Source organism: Mauremys reevesii, linkage group 1, assembly GCF_016161935.1.
Source record: "Mauremys reevesii isolate NIE-2019 linkage group 1, ASM1616193v1, whole genome shotgun sequence".
Lineage (NCBI taxonomy): Eukaryota > Metazoa > Chordata > Testudines > Geoemydidae > Mauremys > Mauremys reevesii.
Genome location: NC_052623.1, coordinates 239,810,194 through 239,829,783, shown reverse-complemented (window position 1 = coordinate 239,829,783; position 19,590 = coordinate 239,810,194). Strand labels below are relative to the sequence as shown.

The 19,590-nt window shown below is 43.5% G+C and overlaps 1 protein-coding gene across 4 annotated transcripts in view; it reads left to right on the top strand.

Annotated features, from left to right (window-relative positions):
- SSPN (sarcospan) overlaps window positions 1-7,271 on the top strand; it is a 47,836-nt gene extending 40,565 nt beyond the window's left edge. For all 4 annotated transcript variants that reach the window (XM_039519004.1, XM_039519019.1, XM_039519014.1 and 1 more), the window contains one exon: window positions 1,233-7,271. In XM_039519004.1, coding sequence (XP_039374938.1) covers window positions 1,233-1,598 — 366 coding nt within the window. In that variant the 3' untranslated portion in view covers window positions 1,599-7,271. The remainder of the gene's footprint in view (window positions 1-1,232) is intronic.
- Window positions 7,272-19,590: the final 12,319 nt, after the last annotated feature.

The following is a 19,590-nucleotide window of genomic DNA, read 5'->3' as shown; positions in this document are numbered from 1 at the left end:
TTAAAATAACAAATTCCCAATCATGCCATCCCATGTTGCTGACAGATAGGTAAGAAGCCAAGAAAAATAAATGTCTCCATCCTGCTCAGGAGAACCAGAAATGATATTGGCACTATGCACAGTTATATTTGAATATATATATTTCCAAAAAGTATGAGTGCAATACAAAAATTGCCAGATCCAGAACTCAAATGTCAGGAAATTCCATACTGTATAATAATCAAAGCTCCTCTCCTGCAACCTCCTCCAACAAGTGACTGGGGCTCTGAATGATCTCACAGTGATATCAGAATTCCATCCACACGGAGCAGATTTCAGGACCAGGCCCCAAATAATTACATTTCCTTCTGGGACCAAAAAAGGACTCTATCCTTTTTATTCCATGCAAGTGGCAGCCTTAGAGAGTAATGGGAACTTAACTTCCTTCTGTGCCTTTGAAATCTTTTTACCTTCCTGGGCCAGATTTCCAAAGGGGCCTCTGTGTGAGGCACAAATTTACTCTTGTAAGTTTGTGTGCCTGTTTTGTAGTAATCATCATTTTTCACATGGAACCTCAGTTGAGTTCAAGCAAAGTGCCCTTGCAGTCCCCACTCAGGTTATTAGATACCTAGCTGTCCAATATGCCTGCACGAGTCTGATTCTTTTCTGTGTCCAAAACATAGCCATGAGTAGATGCATGCACAAAGTTGTTCCTGTAATTTTAAGAGACTCTTTATGTCAGTGGCATAATGACAGCACTTTTGTAAGCACCACCTCTTGCAATTAAATATTTGAGGCTAGTGCCTCAGCTGGTGTAAATCGCTGGGGCTCCATTGACTTCAACAGAGCCACACCAAGTTACCTTACCTGAATATGTGGCTGTTGCAACTCTAGTCAAAGTGGCATGAACAGTACCATAAAAGCGCACTCTGCTCCATTAAACATGCAGCTTTGTAAAAAGTTAGACTCCTTGATATTATTTTTAACAGGTCTGTTCTGAAAATTATATTCCAACCCTTGTATGAAGTAAGTAAAATATGCCTTTGGAGCGCTGATGTACTTGCAACTGCTTTTAGCACCCACAGCTCTGCATCAACCCAGAATTACATATTTATTGCAGCTCATGAGCATGAAATGTATAAACTGTCCCTCAAATGCATGCTTTCACTAGAAAAATCGGTGCATGTGTTGGTTATATGCCCCGTTCTCTGTGTAGCTGGAAAAGAATGTTTTTCTTTTATGCTTTATTTCAGCTGGTGTACTTTCTACTGAGCACCCTGAGTCTGATTACCTGTGTTCTGGCAGTGGCTTTTGTTGCACATCATTATTCACAGATTACACAGTTTACCTGTGATGCCGTCCTTGACTCTTGCCAGTGCAAACTGGACACTTCAGATCCCCTCAGTAGGACCTTCGTTTACCAGGATGTATCTGACTGTACCAGTGTCACTGGCACTTTCAATCTGTATCTGCTACTGCAGATGGTTCTTAATCTGATCACAGCCATTGTGTGTTTGTTGGCATGCTTTGTGATGTGGAAACACAGATACCAAGTCTTTTTTGTGGGCGTTCGGTTACACTCATTAACTGGTACTGAAATCCAGCAACAGAAAGTATAGGGGGGTGGTTTTGGTTTGTTTTGAAGAGTGAATAACTAATGTCAGGCTATTACCACCGTAGAAACCGCAAATAGATGATTGTTTAAAGATTTTTGACAAAGACAACCATTCACACATTTTTAATGAATATATTTATATTTTTCAGTCATTTGAAGAGCAATTTTTATGGCCACTATTGTCAAGGGCCCTTGTGGGAAGAGCTAGATGTATCACAAAAATTCTAAAGATGTGGCTGTACAAATAGTCGCCAAAGAGCATCTTTAATAGGCATAGACAAAAGCAGTTTTGATAATTACTGGGATTCCTCTGCTGAGCTATATATGGTAACAAACAATGGGCCAGATTCTTGGTTGGTGTCAATCTGTTTGTTCCATTGATTTCAGTGGAGCTATGCTGAGGATCTGGTCCAGACTGTTTAAGTGAAATTATTCCAGTCATGCTTAGGGAGTTGTGCTCTTGGATATCTCACATTGTCATTACTGGGATTTACTGTATATGTGTGAGCAGCGAGGGAAGGTTGAACCCTTCCAAATGCAAACTAAGACCAGCAACAAATGAGAATCTATTGCTAGTAACAGTATAAACTCTAGTCAAGGTTTTCAAAAGGGCCTAATGAGATCCCTTAAAGGGGCCTGATTTTCCAGGAGTGGTGCTCAGCACTTTCTGAAAATCAGACCTATGTAAGGTCCCTCAAACTGGACACCTAAAACTGAAACTCCCAAATAGCTAGTGGCTTTTGGAAAGCCTGTATCAACATGATTGTAATAGCACTGCATACAAAAAGGATGTTTACCCAGTTACTCCCGTTCTACTTTCCTCCAAGTGCAGCAGGCCAAATGCCTTCTTGGCGTACTTCCTGTGAAGACAATAGAGTTGCACCAGGGATGGATTTGGCCCCAAAACTCTGAAAGATATATCACTGCATAAATAAAAAGTCGCCCCCCCCCCCCCACCGAGAAGGTATTGCCAGTGTCCTAAGAACATAATCTGAGTACAAGAGCACAATGATTTCCTAATGAGTGGTGGTGAAGATAATCAATCATTCATTGCAAACTGCATTTGAATAGTGGTTTGTATCCCAACGGTTAGGATCCAAAAGTGCTTTACGGCTTATGGGCCTGATTCTCTACTGATTTACTCCTTGTACAGTCATTTGTGCCTCTGTAAAGTGGATACAAAACTTCTGTGAGTGAACAAAGACTTCTGATTTGGTAGTACTTTGCGCACATTCATTTGCACAGATGCACAAAGGGCAAGAGCCAAGGCAGTGGAGAATCTTGCCCTGTATATCTAGAGATCCCGCATCCCGCCTGAAGTGACTCCACCGTTTGGGTGCAATAAAACCACCATTGTGTATCACCAAAACTGTACAACAGCTTCTGTAGGAAGGGGAGGGAGAATAACTTAAGAGGTAGCATTTTCAAAAGTGCCTACATGACTTATGTGCTTCAGTCCCAATTTCAAAAGTGATTTAGGCACTTAGGAGCATAAGTTCCCTTGACTTGCAATGACACTTAAGCTTCCTAGGTGCTTATGTCACTTTTGAAAATGTGACTAAGGCTCCTAAGTCACATAGGCTGAGACCTGCAAAGATATTTGGACACCTACCTCCCATTGAACTCAGTGGGAATTAAGTGCCTAAATGCCTTTGGGCATCTGGGTCTTAACCACTTATGAAAAATGTTAACCCCCAAAGTGTAATTTTTTTGAGACCAGTCTCAACCTGGCCTCCTTTTTTGTGCCCACAAACCTGCAGGCACAAGTACTTGTGGGTACAATTTTGCATCAGCCTTAACTGTGCAAGTAAACTGGTGCACTCTAAGCAGCAAATCTGACTCCAAAATGGTCTTCAAATAAAGCTGAGGTAATGCCAACCTTGGGAAGAAGCCAGGTGCAGTGGAATTCAATCAAAAGGATTGATTTGGGGCCCACCACCACCACCATTTGGGGACCGATTCACCTCTCCTTGATGTTAGTGGAAAGTATCTTACTGATGTCAGTGGGAGTTGCTTGATCCTAACATCTGAATAGCCATTGCATGTGACCCCATGGAATATTTAGCATCCCAAAGGAGACACGTATGGGAAGTAACTTTTCCTCCTTTCCAGTACAGTTCAGAGACAGAAAAGAGGGCAGGGTTCACCCCTCAAAATGGAGGACCCCTGGAGATCCAGAGGATGGGGCCCCATAGCAGTCCTGATAGCTTGCTCTCAGGGCTGCTCCGTTTCAGCTGTGGGGTAACATTTTTCAAAGTGTCTAAGAAGCCCCATTTTCAAAAAGGACTTAGGCACTCAGGAATCTCAGTCTTGTTCATTTGGGCACTTTTGAAAATGCTACTTACAATTTTTGGTGGGAAATACAACCATTTTACTCCCATTGTTCAAAGGATGCCTTTATCCAGGCTGGTGTCTTACCAAACATCCAGGGGATTTTTACTGGCCAGGGAAGAAGTAGTGGGGGTGAGAATAACTGAATTATTTTAGTTTTGTGAACAGGGTTTTGTTACCCTGTTTTAAAGGGGATAGCTCAAAGAGTGAGGGCTGCTACCACTAAAGCCGGCACCCTTTGGTATCTCTAGCACTCTCAGTGGCAAGGCCAAGGACTGCATAGACATGGAGCCTGACCAACCCTCTCACTCCACACAAGGCTGAGTGGCAGGGCAGGATGGGAAGCTTGATCTGCTGCTGCTGTGCCATATTTCCACTATGGCTAAATGGTCATTCTCCAGCTCTGTCAGTTTTAATCCTTTGACCTTCATCCTAATCCCTTGTTTTCATTTTTTGTTCACTGCAATCTGTTAGGTCCTGCACCCTCTGCCTCCTCTCTCATGTGAAGGGGCGGGAGGCGACCTGCTGCATAGAGGGCTCCAGCCACAATCCAATGATTTAAATAGGTTGGCACCACTGGCGTATTAACAAACTTGCCACCCCTAGGCCCACAAAAAATTGCCGCACCCTCCCCCCCCGCCCGCGTGCCAGCTCACCTTCGCTCTCTCGCAGCAAGCCTGGGAGGGAGGGGGGAGAAGGGGAGTTGCGGCATGCTCGGGGGATGGCAGCGGTGGAGCAGAGGTGAGCTGGGCGGGAAGCGGTTCATGCGCCCCCCCCGGGTTACTCCCCGTGCCCACGGGCCCCAGCTCACCTCTGTTCTGCCTCCTCCGATCGCACCGCTACTTGCTTCTCCCTCCCTCCCAGCACTTTCGCACGGCAAGCCTGGGAGGAAGGAGGGAAGTGCGGCGTGCCTGGGGGAGAAGGCAGGCCAGGGATTTGGGGAAGGGGCAGAGTTGGGGAGGGGGCTTGAGCAAATTTGCCGCCCCTGCAAATTTGCTGCCCTAGGCCTAGGCCTTGTTGGCCTAGGCAATAATACGCTGCTGGATGGCACCCTTCAGCACCTCTGAATCCATCAGAACGATGAGGGACAACACACATTTGCTGTGAAAGATCTGAGGGTAGCTACAGAAAATACAATGAATGTATTGGAAAAAAATGCCAGTTCCCTAGAACTCTGTGTATTCTAATAGCAGCCCACCTATATTTTTAAACTACATGGTAGAATTCAGTATATTAAACAGTGCATTGTAGTTTAACCCTTTGCTCTTAAAGGGGAAAAACCCCAATATTGATCATATATATTATTAAAATATTTACTGCTTAATAGGTATTTCGAACTAGCAAATTCTATCTATCTATCATACATCCAGAACATAGAGGTCATACCAGGAAACAGCCACAGGAGCTATTTTGAACCAGATGTCTCCTGGCCGTAGTTTTACAATATGCATTTTGTTCCAAACATGAAATCCTGAGAACTTTGATAGAACAAAACTAAAAAGTTCTTTATCTAGAGTCTTCAGACAGTGGCAGATCCTGCTCCAGTGAAAGTGAATAGAAAGCAAAAATTCACCTGGACTTCAGTGGGAGTAGGATTGGGACCTAAAGCTCTTGCAAACTATTAAAGAGATGTGAAGGAAAAAAAATCAGTCCTGGAAATGAATCCTCGGGAAAAGCCCACTAAAACTGGATAGTGATTAAACCAATATGGTTGCACAGGAATTGAGAGAGGTTTATATAGTCTACTCTCAAATCTTAGACCTGGTTCTCATTTATACGATCGCCACTTTCCATTGTTCTGGCAGTATAAACGGGCCTTAAAGAGAGCATAAATTACATTTGTGCTCACTTTATGGCCGCTTTATGCTGCTAATGGGCCTTTACTCTACATGAAAATTTCATGGAGAATGAGATCTTTCTATAGCCTGTTTCAGACCATTTTACAGAACTATGGTGGTGGGGTGTAATTCTCCATTGCATTCTATTGCCAAGCTTAAGATCTTCATTCTCTATGAAATTCAGTTGGACTTTTCCATAAGGCTGGTGCCTGGTTCTTTAATCCCTTAGTCATGCAAGCAGGCCCCAGAACACATGTAAGCAGGGATGTTGCATGCATAACATATAAAAAAGCATCAGCTTTGCTCTGGGTTTGAGGTATTTTGATGTTGTATTATGCAAATACTGGAGTTATAATAAGGAGAACAAAAAAGGAACTGAGATGCATAGCATAGTACTTAGCAAAATGTCAGATTCTAAAACTGACCATGAACTCAGGCAGTGACTGCTTCTTATAAGCCATAAAACGCTGAGATTTGCACAATCCTCCTCCACTAGTACTAAAATGAAACTAGACTTAGGAGGAAGGGGAACTACCACGATTTGGCTTTACGTGACAGATGAGGAACACAGCAGCCGAAACATACAGACATTGTAAGCAAGCCCACTCTCTGACTGTGCCTTCACGTGATCACCATCTGAGCCTTGCCAGCTCCATCTAGCTCTGTGAGGGCAGCTTCTTGGAGCTTTGCCTAAAACAGAGAGCTACACAAGAGCTCTGAAAACTGTAGTTAAGTACTAGGACTAACTTTTTCACCTACTGTGTCTGCTAAATTGTATAATGTTGCCTTGGGGCTTCTAAAATCAGAAACCGTTATGTTTGTGTGTTAGGAGCCGCTATGCATATATTCTATATTTAAGCCCGGGATGTCAGGTCCCCTTGAAATTTTCATACACTCTCTCTCCACACACCCACACATGCTTATGTCTGGAAAATGTTTTTAGATATTAGTAAAGTGTGTGGGTAGGGGGGTATTCAAGGGAGACACTGAGGAACAACAGTAAAGCGCTATTTAAGCATGAAGTTTTAAAACCTCCTTAAGGAGACAGAACACTATTACCAGTATGTACATTGTGGCTTTCTATAATAATTATACTAGAGAGAGAGAGAGAGAGAGTGGACCAGATCATCAATTAGGGTAAATCAGCATAACTCTGGTGAACTCAAGAAACTGGCCCTGCATCTTCCTGTATCATAAATCATGAGAGAACTCCACGTTTTTACTCTGCTAATCAAAGATCTCTGACCGGTTATAACAGGTTATATATTTAGCTAACTTTTGCTGAGATTTTTATAAAGCTGTATCTGTTACTAATATGTGCTTACCTTAGCTTGCTACAGGTGCTATAGTTATCTGGAATTATTAATTGTGACGCTTTCTTATGTCAAGTCTATAGTTATTACCATAGCAATTTCCCCCCCTGCAATTCCCAGTGATCATTAATGTTTATCCACTTGTACAATTCAAATCTGTAGTTTGAAAGTTCAGTCTATAAAAATATAAACAAAGGTTTGTATTGATGTGGGGGCTTTATTGGTGTGTGTAATATTATGCCTTTGTCTGAAGAAACAGTTAAAAGATTCATTTAAATGTATTTTGGGTTGGTTTTTTTTTAAAAGGAGATATGTATAATGCATATTTCATGTGTTAACATAATGCTTCCATATTCCATGAAGCTGTCTACATTTGAGCACAGCTATTAAAGTGTGCTTAAAGTGACTGACTGACTGCAGACAGAGTATGAGCTGAGATACATCAAAACTCACAAATTAGTGTCTACTTCAAAAACTGGATTCTCAGCTGACAGGAGTTAATGCTCATTTGCGCTCCGATATTCCTGCCACTGTCTCCAGGTTAGCACATTGCATAAATGTTAGAAGGTTGGGTTGCTAATGTGCAGACAAATGAGAACAGAAAGTGAGCTGGGGGAATAATCTGCAGAAGGTGACTTGAATACACACACATCCTTCAGTCAGATCTATTATGAATGACAAGCACTGTGCTGACCTCAAGTTACTGGATGTATGGAGAATGACACGGATTAAGCCAGAGCTCCGCAGCATTGAGGGCCCTGGTTATATTAGAAATGGAATATTTTAGCAAGCCAGTTTTCAACCGAGCTTCACTCAGTTGTGCAAAGAGAATCTTCTCTGAAAAGTTCCAAAGTTAATAGAATAGGGATATAACACAGGATTTCTCCTTTGCCAAAACTGTACCTAAAAGAAATCTATACTGGATATTTTCCCTATACCCAGCTGCTCCTGGTGGATACAACTAGAATGGGCTCAGTAGTGAGCTCTCCCTGTCAGTTTGGGATCCAGTTTTGCCTGGCATGCATATGCATGGCCCCCATAGATTTCACTGGGAGCTTTGAGGGGAAGAGAGTTTCCATCTCTTCCTTCCTAGTCATGTAAGTGATGATGCTCTGCAGTGTGCTGCAAACCCTCATTGAAAAATAGCCATGATTCTGACACAGGGCCAACGTCAGCCCATAAAGATGTGTATGCAACTCATGTGGACTTAAATTGGAGTTACATAAATGTATAGAAAGGGTTTCCAGGTGTTTTCGGGCACGTTATGTTAAAATCAACGGAAGGCAATATTAAAAGGACAGTGCCAAGTACTTTTTGCCCCAGATTTAGACTGTGTTAAACAACTGGGGGTGGGGGAGGTTGAATGGGGGCAAGAGTTACAAAACTTGATGAGCCTTCGATGAGCATTGCAGATGCCTAACACCTCTTGGGTATATGGCCCAATGATAGTGTAAGGACCAGATCCTCAGCTGATGTGACTTAGTCTAGCTCCATTGACTTCAACAGAGCAACACCAATATGCTCCAGCTGAGGATCTGGCCCTAATGAAATGTTTCTAAAAATGCTGCAATGAAAATATTTTTAAAATAATTTAAACATTCTGCGCCCCCCGCCCCAGTGATGTGAATCCAAATGCAAGAGCATGGGGCCAGCATAAAAGACCAGCCACTGAAACAGACTGGAGAGTGAAACTGTCTGGTCTACTTTCACTATCCAAGTCTAGTTGGTTTTTTTGTTTGTTTGTTTGTTTGTTTGTTTTTAAAAGCAACATACATGGTAAAAAAAAAAGAATTCATTTTTAAAATAACTCATTCAGTTTCATTTACCTAAAGTGTTACTAATAGCAGGGGGTCAGGAATTTTAACAAACTTCCAATGGGCCAGATTCTCAGCTGGTGTAACTCTGTGCTGTGCCAGTAAAGCTACACCAGCCGAGGAGCTGGCCGATCCATTTTATTTAGCAATGTCCTTTGATATTTTAACTGAAATTAAGCTTTATAATCTAATTTTGGTTGTTTGTGTCACATTCATATGTATCCTATTTGTTAAGATAGCTGTTTCCAGATTTAGGTTCTTGTGTGCAAAAAAATAAATAAAAAATTATGACTTCTGATAGTAAAAATCTATGCCTCTGATTTAAAAAGGCTTTTATCTTTACTGCATTTCTAATAAAATCTTTTCATTTGCTCCAATTTGGCTTCTGCATTTTTTTTCTTTATCTGTTTCCAAAGGCAACTGGACTTTTCTTCTGCATAACACCCTGTGGTCTATTTCAACAAATTCTGCAATCCGTTTTAAAGAAAATTAGGAGACTATTGACTTTGTATGGGCAGCTACACTTATAGCTGGAAGAGGTGAGTTACAGGATGGTAAAATCTCCCAAGAGAATCCCCTATCCTAAGAATCTGCTTATATTTATGATTACACTATTGTTTATAGTGAATTGTCAAACAGAAGAGGAAACCAGCTCTTGAAGATTACACTGGCCTGTAGGCTATATATACAGTCTGAGTGTGTTTCATTTATTGAAGCAGAATGTGAAGGGGTGTGTGTGTGTGTGTGTACACACACACACACACACACACACACACACACACACACACACACACACACACACACACACACACACATATTTAAGAACATGAAGGACCTGAACTGCCATCCTGACTCAGGCAACCCTTCCATTAAAGTCAGTGGAAGTTTTACCTGGGGTAAGAAGGAATGTGGACCTAAGCCTAAAATATTTAGGGGGTGTTGCTGCAGAAGTGATGGTGTTATTGAGCTCCTTTGGCAAAGGTCATGAGGCACCATGTTAGGTAGGTATGTTACAGTGAGTTCAGGAAAGAAGAATTCATGCAGAATGAACACTCCCACCACTGCCAGGTCCCATGAGCGTTACTGGTGACCAGTCATTATGGCATCAAGGCTGACTAAGTTCTGCAAGACCTCATGGCTTCTGCATTCATTACATACAAAGTAACCACAGATACTTGCTTTGCTCCCTAGTCGTGTTAGTCAATATGGTGAAGATGTGTCGGCAAATAAGAATGAAAAAAGAAAACCAAACTATTTACATTGAAATCGTCCAAATGTTGACATAGTGAGGTGATAATGAGCAGTTCCTTAATTTTTTTTAAAGATTTACCCTCAGCATACCTTAGCATTAGTAGTTTTCACTGAGCTCCTGCTGTTCCACCCCGCTACCCCAAAAATTACAAATGCGGTGGCAAGTGTCATGCGCAGGGTCACACATTGAAGTTTGGCTCCATTGGGGATTAGAAACTAGCAGCTTCCTAGCACACAGTCTTAAATAACACAGCCTAACCTGTTGGCATCAATATGTGTTAACTGAATCAGAAGCACGGGGCTGATCCAAAGCCAATTGAAATTGCTGGAAAGACTTGCAGTGATTTCAGTGGAGTTTTGGTGAGGGCCCACTGAAAATGGCATGAGTTAAAAGAAAGAAGTTTCAGTTAAATAGACTGCTCTGGCTGGTATTTGTTTTGGGAAAATGAACTGTTCTGAGGAATGACATTAGCAGCAGCAAACACATGTTGGGCTGAGTATAAACTATCTTGGTTGCAGCGAATAAGCATGATTTAAAATAAAAATAAATTGGCTCAAGGAAAATCTACTGGTCAGGAGGAAGCTGTGCAGGTTCCAAATGAACTTACTTAACCTCTGTCAGTTTTAGAGAATACACATTAGGGAATGATTTCAAGAGGAATGAAGGGGATGACAACAAGAATCAGAAGCCTCATTTTTAACAGGCTTCAAACATATTAATGAAAATGGTGTGTGGCTTGAGGTCCAGGCGAGAAGCACTTAGTGCAAGTCAGGAGGTGGGGGATGCGGTGTAATGGGGAAGGTTGGTTTTAAGCCATGTTTGTGCTGCCTTCTCCTCTCCCCATACCTGAGTTCTCTGGGCACTGGTCTGGGCCGCAGCTTACTCTAGAGCAGCCAGAATATGTATAGAAAAGTTTTCATAATCCAAAAAGCAAATAAATGAAATAGGATGTGGGGGGGGGGGGTGTTCCTGGAGGAGAAGGCGGCGGAAAGTGAAATTTAAATATTTCCCTATTGCGTAGGAATCCCATCTTGACTAGAAACAGAGGGCCAGCTGCTCAGCTGGTGCAAACTGGCAGAGCTCCTTTGACAGCAATGGAATCATACCGTTCCACACCAGCTGAGAGCTTCCCCAGAGAGTTCAAGCAGCCATCTTATTTCCAGTGCCCAAGAAGTAAGAAACATCAGTGAGGGGGGAATGCCAGTTTGAGATTGTGGAGTGGTTAGAGAGTTCCTGGTCCTTCACAGTTACCGGACAGGACCAGGATGTGTTGTAAAGGGGGTTTAATAAAAAGAGGGATTTCTTGCTCATGGTGGTTCTAGATACTGCTTAAGGCATGGCTCTTTGTTTATGGCCTCTCACTTCTGGGTCTCAAAAGTGATAACACTACAGAGTGGTAATTCTTAGTTTTAATCATTTATTAATAACAATTGAAGGACATGTCTACACGTGGAGCTAAGAGTGTGATTCCCAACTCTCATTGAGCTAGTATGCTAAAAATAATAGTGTAGCAGGGGGAGCGGTGGAAGGGGCCAGTCGCTCCACATATATACCCATGGGGCTTAGGTGGGTTTGTACTTGACATGACTTGCCCATGCCACCACTTGCTGCTGCCAGTGCTACCCCGGTTATGCTACTATTTTTAGTGTGCTACCTTAAAGAAGGCTAGTGTGAGTATGTCTAAACCAGCTGGGAATTACACCCACAGCTCCAAGCGTAGGCGTAGACTAAGGGCATGGCTACACTTGCAGATGTAGAGCGCTGTGAGTTAAACCCACCTTCGGAGAGCGCAGTAGGGAAAGCGCTGCAGTCTATCCACACTGACAGCTGCTTGCGCACTGGCGTGGCCACATGTGCAGCACTTGCAGCAGCATTGGGAGCAGTGCATTATGGGCAGCTATCCCAGCATGCAAGTGACTGCAACATGCTTTTCAAAAGGGGGGGAGGGAGTGGAGTGTGACAGGGAGTGTGTTGTATGTATGTGGGGGGAGAGAGTGGGGTTTTGGGGGTCTGAGAGTGTGTCAGCATGCTGTCTTGTAAGTTCAGACCCCCCCTCACCCCCTGCCTCTCTCCCACTCACTCAAAGCAAACAGTAAATGTTTGCTTTTTCCTCTGAGCTGATAAGCAGCCGGCTTCTCCGAAACAGAGCTTTGACAGGGCATTTCCACATTCCTGCATCCGATTTCACAACGATGACAAGAGTGGCCACTTGACCTAAGGGGATTATGGGACATTTCCGGAGGCCAGTCGGAGCGCAGTAACCCAACACCTCATTCACACTGACACCGCGGCGCTCCAGCGGGGGCGCAGCAAAAGTTATTCCACTTGCCGAGGTGGAGTACCAGCAGCGCTGTAGCTGCGGAGTCAGAGCGCTCTACCTGCCTTGCCAGTGTGGATGGGGAGTGAGCTAGGGCGCCTGGGGCTCCTTTATTGCACGGTAACTTGCAACTGTAGCCATGACCTAATAGTTTTGGTTCCAGTTCAGATTGAAAACCAAAAGATCCTAGCTCTGCACCTCAATCCTACAGTGTGATGGATGGAACTGGTGAAGGAGAATTAGGTTTCAAGAGCAAGCTAGACTGGCCAGGGACCAAAGGCTTCAAAGTGTGGGACTGGCTGCTCCTAGACAAACAATAGACCCTCAGTATGTAACACTGGCCTCTCAGCACATTTAATAAAGCTCTGTCTCCTACAGTTGCATGCTTGCAGCATCACTTACTGCTTTACTGATATGAGTAGCCTCATTGGAGTCAACAGGCTTACTCACATGGGAAAAGTTGTGTACATGTGTAAGTGTTTGCAGGCTCAGAGCCCTGGTGTGGATGCAGAGGAACTCTTGTGAGAACAACCATTTTACAAAAGAAATGAAATGAAATAAACAGGAATGATCAGCCAGTTAAAATCAAAGCACAGGCAGTCAAGTGACACAGAAAACAAGGTGTCTGAGACATTAACATTCTGCTGCTCTGGTTTTCTCATAGCTATTATATAACAGCATGAGAAAACTGCCCCTGACTGGCCCATTCTCTTTGTAATCCCCCAACTGGAACTGTTCTGTGGTTTTACTTGGGCAGGCAGCTTGGCTCTGGGAGGCTGCCACTTCACTTGAGCTGGCACATCTAGCTAGCGGCTCCCACCTAGCACAGCTGAGCAAGAGATAACATCACAGGCATGTGGGAGTTTATTATTACTAGCAGTGCCTGGCAACGAGGTGAAGAATGAGCTGTTCAGTAGCACCAGCTGGGCAGTGATTCCCTCAGAGACCGCACCCTCTTAGTAAGTTCCTAGTGTGCCTGTTTCCCATTGATAGGGCTTGTAGCTGGGGGTGGGAGAGGAGTACCTTCATTCCTGGCAGCAGGGGATTCCACTTGGGAAGGTTTCAGTCTCATTTTGAAGCAGCAGCTGCAGAGCTCCTCCTTATGTAATGCTGAGGTTTGCAGCCCACGCTAGGGTGTGGTGTCCTTCAGATGGTGAGCTGAATAATTAGTCATTGCCAGACTTGGCCCATTGAAATAGCAAGTTCATCCCTGCAAAGATTCTCACTGGAGAAGCCCCGTGAGTGAAAGCAGAAATAAAGGGTCTGTCTACACAGCATTTGGGAGCGAGTCTCCCAGCTGGGGTTTGCAGTTGTCCGCTAGCCCTCTAAACATAACTGTAAATATTCAGGATTGGGCTGGAGCCAGGGTTCTGAAGCCTACCCAGCTCCCTAGGCCTCAGAGCCTGAGCCCCAACTTCAAAGCACTATCTATACAGCATTTTTTTTTGAGAGCTAGTGTGAGCCCCACTAGCCCAAGTCTATCGAGCGGGGCTGGGAGGCTCTCCCCGCTCGCTCCAAAATGCTGTGTAGACATACCTCAAAATAGGCCCTGTCTACGAACATTTTCAAAAACATTTGCACTGAGGTAAGAAGTATTGGCTACCCTAAGCGTTCAAATAATCATGACTCAGCCCTCCCCAAAAAAACATGAAATTGGCTTCAAAATCATAAGATTTTTTTTAAAAAAATTATTTGGGGGATTTGCCTTCTGTTGTTTTTTTTTAATTGCTAGGGTTCATGTTTTCAAGCTTTTCTGTATAACCTTTTTATTATTATTATTTTCAAGAAAAGTGAGATTGTCCTGCAATCCCATGGCTCCAGGAGCTTGGGCTTTAAGAAAACACCAAATATTGCAAGAGTCAGTTAAACTGTGTAAGCCCTACTTTGCACCAGTGCAACACATCTCCAGTTTTCACCAGTGCAAGTTTCACTAATGTAGACAGGGCCTTAGAAACAAAACCCCAGATCTAAGCACCTTATTGTTTGAAATCCAGACCTTGACCTGGACCTGAATTTCATAGCTTCTGTTTCTACAATGGCCTGAATGAAACCCATGGATCGTAACACTCCTGAACTTTGGGGCATTTGAAATCCAAATTCAAATTTGCACTGCAGGCCCATTTCTGAGAAAAAGAGTGTTTATTAACGCTGTGCTATATGTGTGCAATGAACGGTAAGGTAAAGTCAGCCTTTACCTTTTTTCTAAACATGCCAAATTGAAATTGACACCTCTTCCCTCTAGCTGTCCCTGGTAGGGTGAGCAGACAGCAAATGTGAAAAATCGGGATGGGGGTAGAGGGGCAATAGGAGCCTATATAAGAAAAAGACCCCAAAATCGGGACTGTCCCTATAAAATCAGGACATCCTAGTCCCTGGTTCGCATTACAGCAGGTTAGTACTGAGACTTTCTCTGAACTTTGGTTTCATATAAGAAACCAAACAACCTAGGAACAATTGCAAACATTCCATTCTTCTTTATGAAGTTCTATAGACTTGATGGTCTAATATGGTCCCTTCTGGCCTTAAAGTCTATGAATCTATGTACAGTCTCCATCAACTACAACAATGGGAGCTGCCTAACTAGGTAGGTAGGGATTAGGGACAGATGGATAGATTCAGCTTCTAATGTTTTTGTTTCTGTATACAAGGAGCATGTCATGCGTATTCAACCTAGATGACTTTTAGTTTAGAAGAACAAAAAAACCTCAAAGAACAAATACAAAACTCTTCATGAGTGAGACAAAGTAATGTACTTCTCATTCCACCTTGACATGCCTGATAGCCCTACGCCTTCACAGGCACACAGCCTTCTTACATTTAAAAGTTCAGTGCCCAGGAAACAGAATCATAGCTACCTGCACATACCTAAAGGAGAGATGCACCTGAACCAAATACTCAGCTCCAAACAATGCCCCAGATTTGGCTCCAGCTCTTGATCTGAATTTCATGTCTCCGGTTCATCATGCTTGTGAAGCCTTTTCAAAATCGATGTCACATAATCGTGGCTGGGCAGTCCCATGGATCTCAGGCACAAGTGATCTGAGAGTCAGTAGACCTGGGGTACATCTGCACTGCAAAAAAAAAGACCCACAGCAGAAAGTTTCCAAGCCTCGGTCACTTGACTTAATCTTGTGGGGCACACAGTATAGGGCTAAAAAAGAGCAGTGTGGCCATTCCTGGTGAGGCAAGAGACCAGCCTCTGAAACCCACCTGTGGTGGGAATATCTATGCTACTGTTTTTAGCCCTGTTGTGTAAGCCGCGCGAGCTCAAATCAGTTGATCTGGGCTCTGAGACTTGCTGCCGGGTTTTTGTTGTTGTTGCAGTGTAAGTGTATAGGGCTCTGTTCCCAGCTCTGACCTGCTGGCCTTGGGCAAGGTTCTTCACCTTTGAGTGCTTCTGTTTCTCCTCCCATCAGTTGTCTAGTTAGATAGTAAACTCTTTGGAGCAGGGACTCTTTTGTGTTTGCACAGTGCAATGGGTCCCCAGCCCTGACTGGGGCCTTTAGAACACTATTTTAATTCAAATAATAAATAATAGTAATAACAAAATATTCTGGTCTGGTTCAACAACAAGAGTGTATTTTTTAATCTATTTCATGGGCCTGAAACTCAACTGGTGTAAATCGGCATAGCTCCACTCAAAAGAGCTTTGCTGATTTATGTCAGTTGAGGATTTGACCTGGGTTTGAAAAAAAAAGTTATGTTGTATAGCATCCCAAGCAGCTTGGCAAAGAGGGAAGCAGGGCGCATACTTTATTCATACAGTTGCTATGACTGATTAGCTGTTAGCTAACATGCAAAACACAGGAGAGAGCTATTGAGCAACTGCTCTACCCATCTTAGCCAATATTTAAGTTTAACATACAAGAAGAAAAGGAGCATGATTTGTGGTTCATTTGGAGTAACTGCCTATCCCCTTTCAGACACATGAAATATCAGACATACTGCAAAGAAAGACCCCAATCCTGCAGGTGGAACTATTCAGACAGACCCCCAGTGAGGCTCCATATGGGTGGAGGGTTCCATCGATACAAACCCAGTTGGAGGCTTGGGACCATAGAAAAATAGTGGTTACACTGGGTTGGACAGGGAGACAAGAAAAAAACAGTTATGATGGCTTACACTGTAACTGCAGACAAACAGAAAGCTTAAAAGAAACATTAAGAATGGAATTCATCTCTATACAGAAGGCCTGCACAAGGCCCTTTGCACCAGTTAAGTCTCATTCAGGCCCTGTATTTAAGGTTGAAATTATATGCAGGGCCTTACACAGATGTGCATTTCCCCTTAAAAGTAAGAAAAAATCTCTCCTATGTTCCAGAGGGTTATTTTCACACAAATAGATTTCTCCTATGCTTGTCGAATCCCATGCCAGTGAAGTGAATGCTCCCGAGCAAGGTACATTTCTCAGTGTTTACCTTGCGTATTCTGGGAGGAATCCATCCTTCTTCAGAGGGTGGGTGCAATACCCTCCAGATCACTTCCACGTTGCATTAAAAGCTTCAGTGGGACTTATCTGGTGTTCAGGAGGGTCTGCCGAAAACTCACTGAACTAGGGTGGGATTCCCAACCATTAACTATTGCTATTTAGTGACTCCCTGGAAACAAATTGCTGCTCTCAGCCCTGTTCCTAGTGTTCAGGCAGTTATATTACCAAAATTGCTGTTAAAACTGACTCTTTTGTGGGGGGCCCTCAGTGGAAAAACCTTGGCCTGACTGACCCTGGGGACTGAACTATCCTCTCAGCTAATTTATTATTAACTACTTGTGTGACATTAGAGGTGTGGGATCCCAGTTCAGGATGGTGGCTCCATTGCTCTGGATGTTGTACAAATGGGTGAGAAGATGGTGGTCCGTGAGCAAAGCAGAGCTCACATTGTAGCATTATGGCAGAATGCCACAGGTGGATGGAACAGATGGAAGGGAGATAGGAGAGGTTACCAGCAAAATGAGCACATTTGTTATACGAGGTATTTATCTAGGGTTGTGTAGGAGAAAAACCAGGGCTGCTAATGTGGGCTGAGAAAGAGCGAGATCTCTGTAGGGCTAGAAACATCATGGAGAGGTCAGGTGTGGCAAACCAGCAGGTAGAAATGGATTTTAAGGAGCGATGTGAAGGTGGAGAAGGAAGGTGCTTTGTGGGACGGAGTGGGCTCCAGACAGCATGAAGAGAAGACACAAGGAAACAAATGTTAGGAGAGAAAGTAAGCATCAAAGTGAGAAGAGCTGGCAAAGTCTGGGATGCAGGTAGAAACAAAGATCAAAGGTGGCAGCTCTGATGTGGAGACTGCACTCAATGCTGACATTTAAAGTGAGCCTGTGAAGGCCTTTGAGCATAGGTGACAGGACCAGAGCAGCAGGAAAAGAAGATAATCACCATGGGAGGTGGTCACTGAAGCCCAGGACTTGTGGGGCGGTGTGGAGGAGTCAGGCTGTGGATAGATAGCTCTTTGGTTTCTGGCCACCATCAATCTACTACCGCTCATTGTCATTTAATTCACTGAAAACATTTTTTTTTAAATAAAGCAAAAGACTCTTTCTTGTTAATCACCTCCAAGTGATGTATAAGTGCTCTGACAGATAATTATCTGCAGTATTGATTCTAACTAGGGCAAAGCATGAACAGGTAAGTGTGAAATAGAAAGTTATTTATAAAGATGAAATTGAAATCTATGCCCAAATCTTGAAAGTGTAAAAAAAAATAGCAACATCATCATGTCTTTGCTGATAACAGGCAGCTGCCTTAAGGGCTGGAAAGGCAGATTTTTTTAAAGGTCTCATGTTCCAGGGACTGAAATGGTCCAAGAATCAGTGGTTCTTACAGTCTACTCCTGCGGATTCATCCCTTACAATACTCTCCCTGGTTAAGCTCCTGGCTGCCCATATTTTAGAAACTGCACTAGAGGGAAAACATTTAGTGTGTATACTCCAGGATAGATCTCATTCTCTGTGCAATTGGCCAGACCATGTTTCAGGCTAGTACCTCATGTGAGTTGTCAGGATTGAGGACTTGCAGCTGTGCCTGCCCAGTCTCCAGGCAGCCTATGAGTACACCTGAGCCACAGCAGGGCTGCCTGAGTGACTACTCTGCCTGATTCACTGAAGAAATCAGCAAACCTGCTCTGAAGCCCAAAAGCAACATCTGAGGGCTGGCTGCTCAAGGTTTATACCTGAAGTTGTAATGGTTCCAGCTCTAGTCCTGCTTCCCTACTAGATTGGGTTCCTGACTCTGGCCCTGATCCCTTAACTCTGGTTATTGGCTCCCTGACTCTCACCCCTGGCTTCAGTTCCTGGCTCTGGCTCCGGCTCCAATCCCTTGGTTCTAGTAACTGGCTTCCTGGCTCCTGCTCTGACCACTACACCCATGTGATGTGAGTAGTCCCGTTGGCTTCCATGGGGTTACTTGTGTGTGTAAAGTTAAGCATGTAAGTGTTTGCAGAACTGGTGCCATAACTTGTATTATATCTCCAACATAAAGGTAGCGGCTTTAATGTTGTGAACTTCTTTTAAAAGGGGTATTTATTGATTTAACTTCCACCATTATTTTCTAAATGTTCCTGGTGGAATCTGTCGAATGTCATGCTAATCTTTCATCAAAGTTCTCCTTATAGTCGCCTTCCTCAGTTAATAACACTTTCCACTGCTTGTTCTTTATCCAGCCCCATTTGTGCTTGGTGCTGTACAGACATAGAATACAAAATGAGAGTCCCCTATAATCTACGTTGTAACAGGTGGACAAAACACCCAAACTGGATGGGGCTGGCTTGGGGGACTGAAATAATGGTAAAATTAACAGTGTTTAGTAGAAAAGAGTCATGGACATGATCCTCTTTAAGGGTGGACCTGATTTTTTTTAACAGATTTACGGGAAGAGATTCCTGGTTTTAGTTTTAAAAGACTGTCCCTTTGGGGCTGGCCTAGGCTGAAATAAAGTGTGGCGTTTGGGGAGAACTGAATGTGGGTATGAAAAGCAGACAGATGGGAGTATCTTCAGGGCCAGGTCAGAGCAGCTGCTCGCTAGTAAGACACGCCTTAAAATGAAAACAAAGTTCTCATTGTTTTACATGTGGCTAGTGGAATTTCTTGCGGTAGCTGTGACATAGGTGGTCCCACAGGAAATTGCCAAACCAG